Raw genomic sequence first — 15,927 nt, 5'->3', positions numbered from 1 at the left:
TAATTTCCCTAAAAATCTTGCCATTATTTCTGAAAAACAAGCATGCATTTCAATCAGAAGCTTAATTTTCAGATTTAGCCCACGTTTTTAAAAAAATTGTTTTTAAGTTTATAACTAAGCGGTTGCTTTTTCAGCGTTACAGTAGTGTGGAACTGCAGAATGTGCTTTGTTTTCATAAATATGTATGAAGCAGCACTCTTTTGTTTCTTCCAGCCTTATTCCAGTAATCATACTTTTTAGAAGCCCTGTCATAGTGCGACACCTCACAATTACTTATCTGCATTTTGTTGAGATGTTTATAATTCCCACAACCCAATACAGAAGCATGGACTCAAATTACAGGCTTTGAGTTACACGGTGAGAACTTATTTATTGTGGCACCTTCTCTTTCTCTGCTGGTGTCAGTCGACTACAAAACCTAATTAGTGCTTTCAGCTCGACACCCATTAGCTGAAACCCGATACTTGCCCTGGTGTTGAAAAATAATTATGACATTCCTCTTATAAATCATTGGTTAGATCCTGAACCCCTTTCAATGGAAATATGATTTCCCACTACAAATTGTCCGGCCTGTTTTATGTTCTCCAACACATAATTAAAGCCGTGGCGTGTGAGAGGAAGTAATTTTGTTCAAAGGCTTTTGGCAGCAGCAGCACAGCTATGTCTTTTCTGCTTGTTTAGAGAGCAGCTACTGGCAGACCTGGACATGTGAGCTGTGTAATGGATTAGGAACAACAGCAGCAACATGTGTGAATAACCTGTGTTTGTCAGACAGCCAAGAGACATGGGAAATGAAATACATCACGGAGCAGCAGAGGTGATCCCGGGGTCATCAGATACAGCAAGGGCCACTGGCACGCCACTTTTGGGCTCGGAGAAAATGTGTCTACACATTAAAGTTGCGGGGGTAAAACAAGCCCGCTTCAGTCTCCTGGGGAGGTTGCCTTCTAACCACAAGCAGCCATGCGTGACCCAGTGAGTTCAGCCTTGCTGAATGAAGACCACAGAGGAAAGAAAAAATGTCTACGGAGGAACCTACATATGCTGAACATGTATTAGGGCAGCTGAAAGCTTGTTATAGGCAGGGATGACATCCACAAAGATGTGAAAGGCCAGAAATGAGTATTATTTGGCAATGTTCTCACTAAAACCAGGAAGATAGATAGAGCACATCACCTAAAGTCCTTACACTGACTCCCTGCACCTCAGAGAATAGACTTTAAAATACTTCTGTTAGTTTGTAAATCGCTGAACGACTTAGCATCACAACACATTAAAGATCTGTTGTTGCATCAACCTTCCAGACCACTCAGGTCTTCTGGTTCTGGTCTGCTCTGCATCCCCAGAACCAAACATGGAGAAACAGCATTCAGCTTCTACGCCACAAATCTGGAACAAACTTCCAGAAAACTGCAAAACAGCTGAAACCCTGAGTTCCTCTAAATCAAGACTAATTGATTTAAATTAGTCTAAACTGTGCTTAGAGTTGCCTTTGAACCATAGAAAATTGAATATTGACTAACATATTTGATGTGTATTGGTGATTTTGTTGATTGCACCCATCAAAATGTAACATTTGTTACTGGTTCCTCAATTGTTGACAGCATGTTTGTATGAATTTTTTATTTTTTGTTTTTATCATGTAAAGCACTTCAGCAGTTTATTTATACAAATAAATTTGATTGATTGATAACATATCTATCCATCCGTCCGTCCGTCCGTCCGTCCGTCCGTCCGTCCGTCCGTCCGTCCGTCCGTCCGTCCGTCAAACGCAAGTAGTGTCTCAGGTTTAATCCTGTTTATTGTTTTAGAGGATGGCTAATCTCCCTCATACTTGTAATCCTCAAATTAGAACATTAGGTTGTGGTGCCTTTAACTGTGTCCTTCCAGAGAAAGGTTGGGCTCTATTTGTGTGTGTGTGCGCACGCGTGTGTGCGTGCGTGTGTGTGTGTTTGTGTGTGTTTGTGTTTTCTGTATTTATAAATAAGCAGTAACATCCTGCACCAACCTCACCCAAATACATGGCTGCCTCAGTGCCCTACAAAGGTCATAGTGCAAATCTTTTGGTAATCTGCTAATCCAATTGGTGTGTTGTGCTCACATGATCTGCTGGTCAACAGCACAGCCATCTTCTGTTTAGGCATACACACACACACACACACACACACACTCCCTTCGCATGCTCACACACTCGCCGCCATCTCTGACTCCGTGACACCGGCCCGGTTTGATTCTGCTTAGGCTTGAAGCAGATTAGTGAAGGTGACTCCTGAGGGGGAATTCCACTGCATAATTGGCAGAATTTATAAACTAATTAAGACACTTTCTAAAGTCTGCTATTCTCAAGCAATTATTAGCCCGTTGTGATGCGATAAGAAGGGGCCAACTGATGCATGTATCATACATATAATGGTTTCCATGTGTCGTTTGAAGTTGATCGCGGTCCAACAGTTCACTAGAGAGCTGCTGTGATTTCAAGAACTTGTTCTTCAGGTGAATCAGAATCATAAAATAATTAAAGAATATTTTATGTTTTATGAAGATCTAAGCTAACTGAGATGTCTCATAGCACCCTTGATGTTACTCTTATAGTTAAAACAAGATATTCACATAAATATTTGTATATTGTGCAAAATGGGACAAAGTTTTGGATATCTTCCTTAGACTTCTCAGAACAGTTCGATGAAACTTTTTCCCCTTCTTCCTGACAGAGTTGGTGTACCTGAGTTTTCTGTAGGCTGCCTTTCTCTCAGTTTTTCCCAGAAATGTTGTGATTGAGATTAGGAGTTTTGTGTTGACAACTCAATATCTTTGCATTTGATGTCCTTGGCAACTTTGTAACTGAGGTTTACTGTCGTTATGGAAGACCATTCATGCTCGCACTTTAACTTCCTGGCAGAAGCCGTTAGATGTTGCTCCACTTTTTGCACCAGTCTGTCCCACTGCAGGAGCACATAACATGTTGCTGCTGCCACATTTCACAGTTGTCATGGCAATTTCATACACACAATTTCCTCACTTTTTCCTCCACTAGCCATTATGGATAAATACTTCAACATTAGATTTATCAGATCACAAAGTATGTCTCCAGAAATGAAGGTCTTTGTACTGAGTTTATTTGTAAACTGTAATCTTTGTTTTTATGTGGCTTCTTCCATTTTAGTAGCCTTTCAGCCCATGTCAGTACAGAAATGTGATAATAACAACAGGTTCAGTTTCATAGTCTTTTGTTTTTTTTCTGAGGATAGATATTCCACACAAAAACAAGTTCACCTTTAGGACACCGAACTTTTCTTCTTGTTTAATAGTATAATGATGCAACTGCACAACATTTTTTAAATCTTATCCCTTATCAATTATCAATACAGCAAGGAACTCAACAATATACTTGGACTGCATTAAATGTTAACTTATTTAAAAAAATATTATGCATTCAAAATCTCTTTGTCAGTATATGACACTTATTTAATGATGCAAAAAAAAGATTATTGCATTAAGATGATCGTCATTAGGAATCTATAAGTAGATTGCTTCATTGCCACAAGAGCAAATGTAACCAAAAGAACTATTTCAATAAATTCAGATTGTGGCAGAAGGAGAAGAGTCCAGTTTTTATTTATCAAGTAAGTCATACATTTCATCACATTTACAAAAATGATTGCAGATTCCATTTTGGAATATTGGAATTAATGTCATCATTCCTTGTGATTGGACATTCCGGTGTTTTTTGTTAGTTTGAACAGATGAATGTGGCACTGTGAGGCTTCTGTGAATTTCACCCAAGACTAATTCAAACTTGTGGAGGTCTACAATTATCCTCCCGACATTTTGCTTAATTTCTTTTCTATTTTCCATAACAAAGAAGCAGTGTGTTTGAGATGAGCCTTAAAATGCATCCACAGATGTGGTTCCAATTAACTCAAATGTTGCGAATTAACTTACAAAGTTAAAAATGACATCACAATTGGAGGTTTCACAAACCCTTTAGAGTTATAGTGATATTAGGGTATATAGACTCCACAATTGCAAGAAAGTATAAATAAATCATCTCATTCTGGTATAAAGGAAATAGAAATAATTTTGGTGTTCTTTTCTGACCTACAGCAGGAACCATTTAGTATGATTAATATCAGACAGTGAGAAAAAAAGTGGTTACTTGCATTTTTATACAGCATGTATGAAAATATAGTTATAAGTATGTATGCATGTACCAAATCACCAGGATATATTTACCCAAACTGTCTTGCCTCCTGCTAACTAACAAGGCATAATGTATGAAAGGAACGTATGGAAAACATGTGGTTCCTATGCTAGTCACAGATAACAGCCCCATCAGAGCTTCACTGTGAGTGTGTGTCTCTGTAGCACCAAAGCAGAGGCTTAGCAAGGGAACTGGATCCCATTTCCCAGGCTGAAGTAGGACCTGAGGGCAGTGTGTGGAAACTGAACTAATTGCAGGATATTGGTCCTTGGATGATTAGAGGAAGACATGGAATGCCTGGTCTGTGATGCAAGCAGACCAAGGTGAGACTAATGACGGATGTATTTTTTAAAATGATGCTCAGATAAGGTTGTGTCCTGCACCAGAGGACTGCAACATGCAGCGCGAAGCATCCAAGGCCTGTTTTAAGTGTTTTAAAACATTACTGCGATCAGATCTGTACCAATAGTGTGCAATTCTTTCATAGTTAGCATCTACCAGAATAAATATAAGGACACTACAGTCATTTAGCCTTATCATATCTTAGTAGTTTTAGTCATTCCAACCTTTTCAGGTGTGAAATGGAGCCATTTTTTACAAAGTATTTTGAAAAACAATGGAATTTAATTACTTTAAAATGTTGAGATTTTCAGTCTATAACATTAGTCTTTACAATAACAAATAATTTAATGTATAATGGAGCACCTGCTTATTGAATTATTTATTTGTACTTTCTGTTGTTTAAAGTGCAAATAACAATAATACATTTATTATTGATGGCCTGCATTGTGTGGAAAGTTTGTCCAGCTAAAAGGTAGATAAATACTTGGAAAATAATATCTTAGTAGATGATACACAACCACACTCAAATGTGAATAAGTTGGAATGAGAAGTGAATATATTGGGGAGAGATGGGATGTAAAATTGCTTTGGGATAACAACACAGTTTGAATGTCAGACTGGTTTTGTATTCCCAGAGCGAGTGGCAGAAACTGTGTTGTTACAAATTACTATAAATCAGTTTAGAAGAACATGCTGCAATTGCTCTCTTAAGTCAACTAGACTCTCTAACTGCTTTGTAGACACCATCTAGATATTAAAGCCCCAGTGCTGACAAAACACAAGCCTTACCGAGTTTTCAGATATGTTGCACCAATCTAAGCTTACAACTACTTTTTTGTATAATTGGAGTGTTTTGTCCATGGTTTTGTCAGTAGAAATACTTCACTTGTTTGTAACACTACATCATTCTCCTGGTTTCTAAGTGTCTCTAAGGGCTCGACTGTCAGCCTGTGCCATGAATCCTCTGCAGATGGTCCAGAATGTGTCGGTGGGTCTGGTCTCCCACCCTGCATGGACCCCAGACTTTCACTCTTGCATCTTTCAGAAGCATTTTAGGATTTGCTAGAGTCGTTGCAGATTTGGGTCATCTTGTTGTCATTTTGTTTCCTATCTTGTTGTTATGAGTTGCCATTTTGACTCTTCCTACTTTCATTTCATACTCATGCGCTTAAACCCCCTCACATCAGTTTATTTCCGTATTAGTTAACTATTTTCATGACTTATGAATATTAACATTTTTTGCAAAGTTTCTAAACACCCCACTTGCAGTTATTTTGGTGTTAAACTGGTTGTGCTGTTATGGACTCATGAAAACTAGTAGATAAGGACCCTGGATCAATAATAGTCTATAAGTCCCTTGTAAATATCAACATTTCCTTACAATAGACTCTGAACTGCCAAAGCTACAGGAGTCCAACATGGCAAAAGATTGATGTTGTCAAATGCTGGGACTTATTTGTGGTTGCTTACTATTAACCAATGTTTAACCTGCTTATAATGTTGCTTATGGATTAAATTGCTTCAAGCATGAAGCCTTATTGACTTATCTCTGTTTTTTTAGGGTTACAACAGGTCTGAAACACTTAAGCTTATCACATGGCTCTGTGCTTTTATCTAACTCCTTCCATTCTATTCAAATGAGAATGTGTTGACATTAGGATCAAGGATTTAACAACACAGATGCACTTAGTATCTCAGTGGAAACATTTGTTAAAAAAAAAGATCTTCCTGAACATTTTTTAGAGTTGTAGTGACAAAATGTTTGTCACTGTGAGTTTTAAACCTCACAGTGACAAACAATTTAACACCTTAGGATCTAACTAAGCAAGAAAGTTAATGATTCAAGAAGTCCTAAGCAAATTCACAAGTATGTCAAAATGTTAAGGTCTTCTTCTTGAAATTTTCTACAAGTTAAAACTGACATAAGACACTGATAAGCTGTCAGCAAAGTACATAGCTCATTTATAAGATGAAGTTTGACTTCGTAACGATAACAGTTGCCGCTCTAGTGTATAATTGTGTTAATAATACAGAAAACGACATAGTTAGCCTTTGTCTTTTATTAAAGATGCTCTACGCTGCCAGCAACAAGTGGCAATTATTTATTTGTATGATACAGCTGGCCTGAGTCCTCAGCTGTGCTTCACTCTGTTGTTTGTGTCCAGAAATGTTGGCCGTCTTGGGCAGAAGGCATTTTGGAAGCAGTGAAGTGTTGCAGCCCCTCTGTGCAGACATCAAGCCTTTGATTCTGTCTCTGCGTTCAGCCGCCGCCTTTGTTTGCTGTGTTTGTTTGATGTTACTTTAGCAGAAAGAGACAGACACCATTGAGCGGTGGCAGTGCTGTTCTTCTGCGTGCCATTCACGCCTGCTGTAGAGCGCTCAGAGTCAAACACAACGAGGCTTGGCCATTGTTTACCAGTGGAACTAATCACCCTCATGGCACCTCCATAAACCCCCTCCCTGTTGACAGTGATTGGGGTGTACCTATGTGTGACCATGGACAATACAAATGTGCCAAAGGCAAATAGAATAGGGGTGCACTGAGGCAATATTTAGCTTGGCCAGATGGCCGGTCGCATGCAGCAGGCTTCTTGGGTCTCCACATCTGCTCCTTGTGATGTGCCAGCAGAGTGTCTTAGCTTTACACAGCAGGGTTTTCCTCTGCACCCAGTTTTGTTCTACATACTTACACACAGAGCCGTCTGTTTTCACTTCAACAGAGGCAGGCTGCTCCTATTTTGTGACATTTTAGAACCAGATAAAAACACCTCTAATTTCTTTATTTCCTTCTCCCGGAATACGCTCAGATTCCAACTTGTGGTGTGGTCCTGTTGCGTCACCAGTCCACACACAGAAGCTTGCTTTTTCAGCTGTATAATATAAATTCTCTTCAAATATCTCTGCACAGATGGTTTATTTTTACAAACAATACACAGGGCCGCATTCCTACCGAGCTCCATCCCCACCCGCTTAATGCCTGCCTAACTAGACAGCCTCTTTTTGAGGAGCAGAAAGGCAAGTAGAGTGTGCACAGATGGTCCAGTGACACTGTTGTCATACAAACAGGCTTCAATAAAAAAGATATATACACATATAAAGGTATGGATACATATCCCACATTGACATTTGCACATGTATCCATAAGCTTGTTCAAGCATTGAACAACAGATGTTTCAAGAAAAAAAAAAAAGGAGAAAAATGCATATGTATGAATTTTGGACTACATACACACCCATTTTTTGTGCAATCAAATATGAAATTATTTTGATGTAAGATTATACCTTAGATTCATAAAACCTATAAGTATGTAAAGCATAAATCTAAAATACTTCCTAATGTCCTTTAAGAATTACAAATTCTTAAACCAGATTTGTAATTAAAAACCCCCCATTAAAAGCAGTCATTCCTTATCACACATGTGTTTTTTTTGTTTTGTTTGTTTCACAACTGACTTTTGAAGCTATGAAAAGGTAAAAAAAAAAAAAAAGTGTACCAGTTTGAGGTTTCATATCAATCGTGTGTCAATGTGCAGGCCATATTGGTGTTTGTACCTCTGTCAGCGAACAGAAGGAGGAGGCCTGAATGACGATGTTGATTTTCTGCACTGTTTTAAAATTAGTCTTCTCGAAGTTTGGCAATAGAAGCGAATAAAGCCATTCAGTCTGTGTTGGCCACCCTTCCAAATTTTGAACAATTAAAGTTAGATCAAGAGGGATATATATAAGACATTTTATTGCTGGAAAAAGATGTTTTTGCTTGGCACTTCTGTCTTCGCAGTGCGGAATGGTTGTTTATGTTTCCACTAATCTTAATCGATCTGGCACATCGCGTACATAATGGCCAAACTTCAGCGATTACGGAAAATCAGATCCAGTCGTTTGGAACTGGTTTTTACCAGGCTAGACTATAACTGGATGCTGATCCACGATAGTCTCCACAAACATTTGTGTGATTATCTTTTCCTTGCCAACAGTCTTCATCATCTGAGCTTCCATTCAAGTTAGAGACTTCATAGCTGGTTTTCTTTCCCTTGTTATGATATTTTCCTGTCATGACATTTTTACTTTTCACTGTTTGCCTTAGCTACTATTGTTTTGTTTTCAGTGAGTGTTTTCTTTAACTTATCTATTAAAATGAATGCTATGCTGAACCAAAAATGGGAATAAAATAATCATGAAAGTTATAATGTATATCAACAACCAAACTGATGAAGAGAATGGTCTTAAAAATGTTCAAGGATTTTATAGCAGCATGATTGAAATGTATTTTTGATGTTTGGACTGTGCAGGTTCCTCGTCGTTTCCCACATCCAGCTCTGCTCAGGCCATGCTGCCACATCCACTGCACATCCTCTGCTCCCTTCCGGGCCCCAAGCTCTGCAGCCCCACAAAGAGTCCTAACAACAGAGAAGAAAGAGCCAGTGCCACTTGGACAGGATTACATCCTAGTAAGATTCTTCAGTCCTCTTGGCCAGCCGCCCCTTAACCCTCCCCTTCCCTGATTAGAAAGTGAGCAGGGAAAGGCTGGCTGGACACAGAAAAAAGGTCCACACATGTCCATTGAAGTGTTTCACTGCTGTATGGAGCAGGTTATGTCTTATCAGTAATCCTTCCAGTGTAGTAATTGTGAAGACTGATTTAGTAGTACATAAACAGACTGAAAGGAATTGTTTGGATTCTTTAAATTGGGGTTCTATAGAGACGTTACAGCTGTTACTATCTTATCCACTGTAGGTAACTGTCCTAAAGAAGTTTGGCTACATATGACATTAAAAAAAACAACTCCATCAAAACAAACAAAAAAAAAACAACATTTTTGGTACATAACAGCTATCTAATGCAGACATGACAGTAGTGTTAATGCTTACAAAGCAGTTTTCATATTAACCATTAAGAAATTTTAAAGGTCAGATTTGTCTGATCTGTGTTGGATCTTGGCATTAGCTTGTTAGCTTTAGCTGAAGTTCTTGGGACTTTCCACCAGCAGGTAAGATACTATCAGCACATAATGTCCCAACAGAACCCTACATCAATAAATATTAACCATTCCTTTAAGACAAATCTATTTAGTTAAATTATTGTTTAATTTAGAGAAACAAATTTTAGTCCGACTTAAATCTATGGTCTTTATTGCAGAACATATTTAATACCTATACCTGTTTAATCATTGTTAAACCTTAGTTTATTTATTTTTCTTACTTTGTCTCCATTATAATCTTTAACTTTAGCATCACTTGTATTCCCACAAACTTATTAATGGCTTTATGCTTTCCCTTGCCAACCCTATTTATGCACAGCACAATATTGTAATATTTCAGGATCATGGACACAAAGAGGTTGCAGCTTTCCATGTCTCTGTTACTTCTCAAACATACAGTCATATTGTAGTGTTAAAAACATTACCATAAATGTGCTTTTGTGTGTTAGAGAACATTAGTGAAAACCAGCATCATGAAATCAAGGAAACACCAGACAATTTAGGGATAAAGGTATGGAGAAATTTAAGAGAAGATTAGATAAATAAAAACTCTCACAGAGCAATTTTCTGTCCATCCTCTATCCTAAAATGGAAAGAGTACGACACAAGACATGGTTATTAACGTGAACTGTTTGGACCAAACTAATCAGAAAAGCAGCAAAGAGGCCAATGGTATTTCTGGAGGAGCTACAAAGATCCAGAACTCAGGTGGGAAAATCTGTTGACAGGAAAACAATTGTGCACTCTAAAGTTTTGCCTTTATGGAAGAGTGGCAAACCGAAGGAAATCATGAGTCCTGTTTGGAGTGTGCATCCAGTCTAGAACACAGCAAACATTCAGAGATGATAAAACAGAGAAAACCTTTTATAATCTGTGACCCTGACTTGAGACTGTACCTGAGACTTCCCTTCTACCAGGATGGTGATCCTGGACACACTAAAGCACATGGATCTAAATAAATGGCATGTAATTAAATGATACTGTCCATGTTTGAAGAAGGGAAGTGTATCTGTTTGTGACATACTATTGGTGACGATGAGTGATTGCTCCTGTAATCCTGCTCCCCTTTTCAATGCCACCTGAGCCCCACTGCCCCTCCAACGGTGGCAGAAAGGGTCAGGTGACAGGTGGACAAAAACCAGTAGCTCCAGAGTAAATGATGCATGCCCTAGGATCTGAATACGAGGCATTGTGCCATTAAAGAAGGGCCACCTCCAGAGCTGCCATTCTTGCTGGTGGGTATGTTTGGTGGTTTGGGTCACCTGGCTGGATGTCACATTTGATTGGCAATCGCAATTTTTCCTAAGATTTGTTTTACTGATGACAACTGTGAAGAATCCCCTAATCAGTTATCACTCGGATGGCTTTAGTGAAGCACAAGTACAAAATACAAATGATCTGTTGACTGCCATGTCTGTCTTGTGGCTTCGAATTCATGATTATTCAGCCTGTGAGATCTTGGGATTTATTGTTTGGACCACTTGTGTCTACACAACAACTTTAGAGCTAAGCACGACCAGGAGAATTATCCAGTGGTGTGGGTGTGTTCTGGCTCTCCCTTGAAGTTTCATCGTTCATTAGAGCCAGGAAGGCAGCTGCTTGCTCACACAGCCAGCGCTCCCCTCAGCCAGGCCCCGCAGCTTTTCTCTTCCTCGCGCTACTCTGGAGCTGAACTGGGGAGCTGAAGATGAGGTCTGGAACTGCTTCGTCTTGTAGATCTCAGCCAGAGCACCAGCCACCAAGCCAACTTGTCAGCCGGCCAAGCAAGCCCACTCCCCAGCCTTAGCTCCCAGCCAGGCCCCTTTGTGGTGCTTGACTGCCCAGTAATTGAACCCTTGCACTTGGGATATATTTAATCACCATAACAAGAAATTGGTGTGAATAAAAATGATCTTGTAAAGGGGGCACAAAGCACCCCTTTATGCATGGGATTATAGTACAAGACTGTGTGACTGAGCATGCATCTGTGTACTTTTACTCTTATGTCCTTGCAAAAAAACAACACAATGTCAAAATAAGCTCACCTTTGGCTCTTTGTCTTCCTCTCTACCTTAACTTCACTCCCAAAATACAACCACCGGCGAACAAATTTCATTACAACCCTAAACTGCACAGTTTTAGAGCCTTCTAATTATTCGTCTCTCAGATGTGGTCATGTTGAGAAAGGCTGTAAATCAACAGAAGTAGGAGTGCCAGGCCTGGAGCTGTGAGAAAACTGGAAACAAATGATCTACCTCTTCCCCTGCGCCTTCTGTCTCCCCTTATTCTGCTCTCCACACCTTGCCTTGTGATAAGTTTCATTTACCTCAGAGATTGGAAGTCAGATTTACTCGTGATGTCACTCTCAACTTTTTAATTTTGTTAAATATCCCATTGTTTGTTCAGTCTTTTGTGTTAAGTGGTCGTTGTTAACCCTTAACTTTTACCCATACAAGCTGATATTGACATGTTTACATTCAAGCAATGTTGCAAGATGTTTATGTGAGCGGTTGAACAGAATCTATTTTCACACCTCACACAACATTTGTTGACAAAGTTAGCAATTTAGAATTTGAGCTAGGAGTGATGAGAAATGTCTGACCTCCAAAGTTAGATTTTTGACTTTGTGAAGATTCAAGTAGATTTTTCCTATTTGGAACTTTGATATTTTGACTTTTGCCATTGTTATTATCCATCTCTGCTTTGATCCTGGGATAATTCAAGATAAAACTAAAGGAATGACAAAGAAACTCAATGATAGGACTGACGGATCAACTGGATAGTGGTATGGGTTTCCCTCTTGGACCTTTCATTTCTGCAACGATAATTGATGATTAAGAAAGGTTTTAGTTCTGTTTACATGTTTTAATTTGACTACGGCTAAGCCCAAAATTGGTTAATTTGGGCACACCATTTATGATTTTGTGTTTTATTCATATAAAAACAGACACCTTTCAGTTTTGGACTCAATAAAAACGTATGTACCACATTCAGCCTGTAGGACACTACTAAGTTCAAATGACAAGACATGATCTAAATGTAAGCCTTTAACAATTAGTGCATTTGCTGTTTGAAAAGCAAATCATTTCTTCCTGTTTCCTATTGTACTTAGCAAACGCCAATTGAAAAACTGTAACGTACGAAACCACAAGGCAACTCTCATTGTCAAGATAACTATTATTTTCCTTCTGTTATTTGACAGACATCTTTTTTGAAGTACTTGGTATTAGATATGTGTTGATATTAGATTGCTGTGAAGTATTGCGTGGTGGTGGGATAGCCAGAGGACACTGTCTTACCTGGGACCAGGTCTGTCTGACTGCTTTCAGTCCCTGACTGTCTGTAATCAGCTTCTTTAAATGTTCCAGCTAGTAATTGCTCAGCATAGCCCCAAGGTAGCAATCAAAGAGATGCTTAGCTCTGTGGTCTCTCTCTCCTTCCCTGTTTCTTTCCTGCTTCTTCCTTCTTTTTTTTTCTCAAGAAGACTAGATCTCTTTTGAGCCATTGTTGGAGAAAAGCATCTTAGCATCTGTTTTTTAGTGTTTGAGCGAAGAAAATCAATTCAAATTGAGCTAATGGCAAAACTGATATTGCTTTGAAGAATGCCTCCTGCCCCCTTCCCTCGCCTCTCTCCAGTCTCTCCCCTGGTTGCATTTTTCCCAATTCTCTTATCTTTCAACAATTACAAGAGCAGTCTAATGGCCCTTTTAAGTTGCCTGCCAGCTGTATTTGCAAAAAATAATGGCGTCTTCTTCATCTGTGGGCAAGTGTAGCTGCATTAACATTCATTCTCATGTAAGGCCTGCCGCTGCCTTTCTTCTGAAGTCATGATGAGGGCATTAAAGCTGTTTGTCTGGGCACAAGATGTAAGCTTAGATCTCATGATGTTATGTCAGATCTGTCAACCATCATAAGATACCAAGTGGTGTTTGATGTGGGATGAATTCCTGAGATACAGGACCGTTCATTTTGCAAGCCAAAAACCATTAGTTGATTAGCCAATAAGACGATTGTTTGAAAACACTTCATCAGGTGAAAATAAACACTGTCAAGATGTAGTCTTATAAATGTTTTTGTCCCTCAGTTGCCTTTAAGTATGAATATTGTATTTTTTTAATGGACATATAACAGTGCAAAAACATAGTTTACCTTTCCGTATATTTCTGAAATTATTTTCACAATGCACACTAATTTGCAAAATCACATAAATATTCCTTGGCCCTTGAGAAAACAATCCTAGCTCTGTATTATTGTGTTGTTAGCCTGTAGTAGAATCTTCTTTGATTATTTTCAGCTCTCTTATAACCACATACAAAGTCTGGATATAGGAACATGGTGTCTCTAGATGAAGTCATGACTTTACCCTCATGATAGTCAGAAAACACCTGCAGTTCAGCAGATGTCCCATCCGTTATCACTCCCTTCTCCTCTCTATCCGCACCCAGCAAGCATACACTCCTAATTCCTGGAGGGAGGCCCATTCTAATAAGAACAGCTTTTCCCTTCAATACGCGGCTTCAATCATTTTGTCCTTTGTAATTTCACACCTTTTGTCAGTATTTTGTCTTTTGCTGTTTGATTAAACTGGGAAAAAAACATCCTGAAAATTGGCAAAGGAATGATGGTTTGATGGGCAAAGTGTTCTAAGAGCCTGTTCTGCTTTGACTCGATAGCGTGTCAAAATATAACTGTGTCCTTTCCTCCTCAGACTTAGAAGTTAACCTGCTTAACAGTCAGCTGTGTGTGGGATATCAGGTCAGGATCATCCAGCATGTGGGATCAAATCTCATCATCACTCGACACGCAAGCCTGATGAGGCCTAATGTAAAGTTGGAGCACTGCAAAAGGAAGCAAGAAACCATGACAGAAGAAAAGCAAGACATTGTAGGATAACACAAAGTGTATATATGTATACAGATATTTATGTATATTTTCAAATACTGCCACAGATTCTCAATTGGGCTTAGACTAGAAAATACGTTGAACAAAAACATTCTTATAAACACACAGCCAGTATCTTTAGGTTTGTCGTCCTGCTGGGAAGTGAATCTTCAACCCAGTCTCAGTCTTACTGCTGTCTTTGAAAATAGGTTTTGCTGTCTTTAAAGAAAAACTATAGAAATGGTGTGTCTCCACATGGGAATAATCTTGATTTGCTTTTGTGGAGGAAAGCACTAGTTTTCCTCGACAAAGTGTTTCATATATACCAGTCCGCAAAGTTTAATTGTAGTAGGGAACATGCCATGTTTGCTTGAGTAAGAATTTTAAAAAACAACCAACATGATGACCCATTTGACACATTTTCACCTGGAAGCAGGTGAAAAACAGCTGCTCTTACCTGCTACTGTGGAGGGACTTCAAAAAAAGCGATTTCAAGGATTCCATCCAATATGAAAAAGATGAAGCTACTTATAAGGTTCAAATAAACTTTTACCATGAAGGATTTGTGATTAACAGTTGAGAAGAGCTAACACTTTCACGCTGTGCAGTGGTCAGGACAGTGACACCCGAACTGCCACAGAGTCCATAACAAAGTGATGGGAATTGCTACAAGCAGATAGAAAAGCTCAGTTTCTGACTTGATGCAGACAGAAAGTCTGTCATATGCTCTAAAGGAGCAGGAAATAAGAGTCCACAGGTGAAAATATAAATGAGCTGCAACAGAGGCTGACTAATAAGAAAGATATATTCTTAGTAGGTTAAAGATTTTAGACTTTATATATATTTTTGAATGAGGTTAGGGGTTTATATTATTTCACAATGTAATTCAAACCTGGTTATACTTTATGTATTTGGTTGTGTTATTTTATTGCCTATTTCAATACTTTTTCTTCTCTTTTGTTTAACTAAAATATGTTGGACTTTACAGTTTTATCAAGTTTGCAGTGTGCATTAAATCATCCTAATCAAATTAAATTATGAAGTAGCTTAAGATTTACACTGACAAAATGATTTTACTAATTAGGAAACTTCTGAAGGCAGTTGTTTTGAAAGTGAAATGCATGTTGCACTTTTCAGATTATAATTTTAAATTGAAAAATATTTATAATTTTTCTCACTTCAAAGCAATTTTGGTTTTTATTTCTTGTAGTCCACTGCATACAATCTTATTCAAATACATTGAGGTTTGTGTTTTTAGCATGACAAAATGGGACATGTAATCAAATCATGTAATTTAATTCAGTTTACTGACATGAGGAAGGCAATACATGAAGTCATGATCAAGGAAATCACCTTACAAGTACAGAGCAAAATAAAGAAACAATCAAGGGAGAAAGGTGTCCCTCTTCTAGTCCCACTGGAAGATAACGACGGCGAGAGTGAGAAACGGTTGTAGCTGGGGAAAAAAAAGGATGTCACAAGCCAAGTGTTTGAAGTGGATCCCTGTAGGCTAAACTTCTAAAGAGGACAAGACTGCAAACATGTCA

The 15,927-nt window shown here is 38.6% G+C and overlaps 1 protein-coding gene across 1 annotated transcript in view; it reads left to right on the top strand.

Moving 5' to 3' along the window:
• sall1a (spalt-like transcription factor 1a) overlaps positions 1-15,927 on the top strand; it is a 133,198-nt gene that overhangs the window by 80,016 nt on the left and 37,255 nt on the right. Inside the window, exon 3 of the mRNA XM_007552166.2 lies at positions 8,832-8,990. Coding sequence (XP_007552228.1) covers positions 8,832-8,990 — 159 coding nt within the window. The remainder of the gene's footprint in view (positions 1-8,831; positions 8,991-15,927) is intronic.

This window comes from Poecilia formosa, unplaced genomic scaffold, assembly GCF_000485575.1.
Source record: "Poecilia formosa unplaced genomic scaffold, Poecilia_formosa-5.1.2 Scaffold46, whole genome shotgun sequence".
Lineage (NCBI taxonomy): Eukaryota > Metazoa > Chordata > Actinopteri > Cyprinodontiformes > Poeciliidae > Poecilia > Poecilia formosa.
The sequence above is the reverse complement of the archived record's forward strand: the minus strand, read 5'-3'. Positions and strand labels throughout refer to the sequence as shown.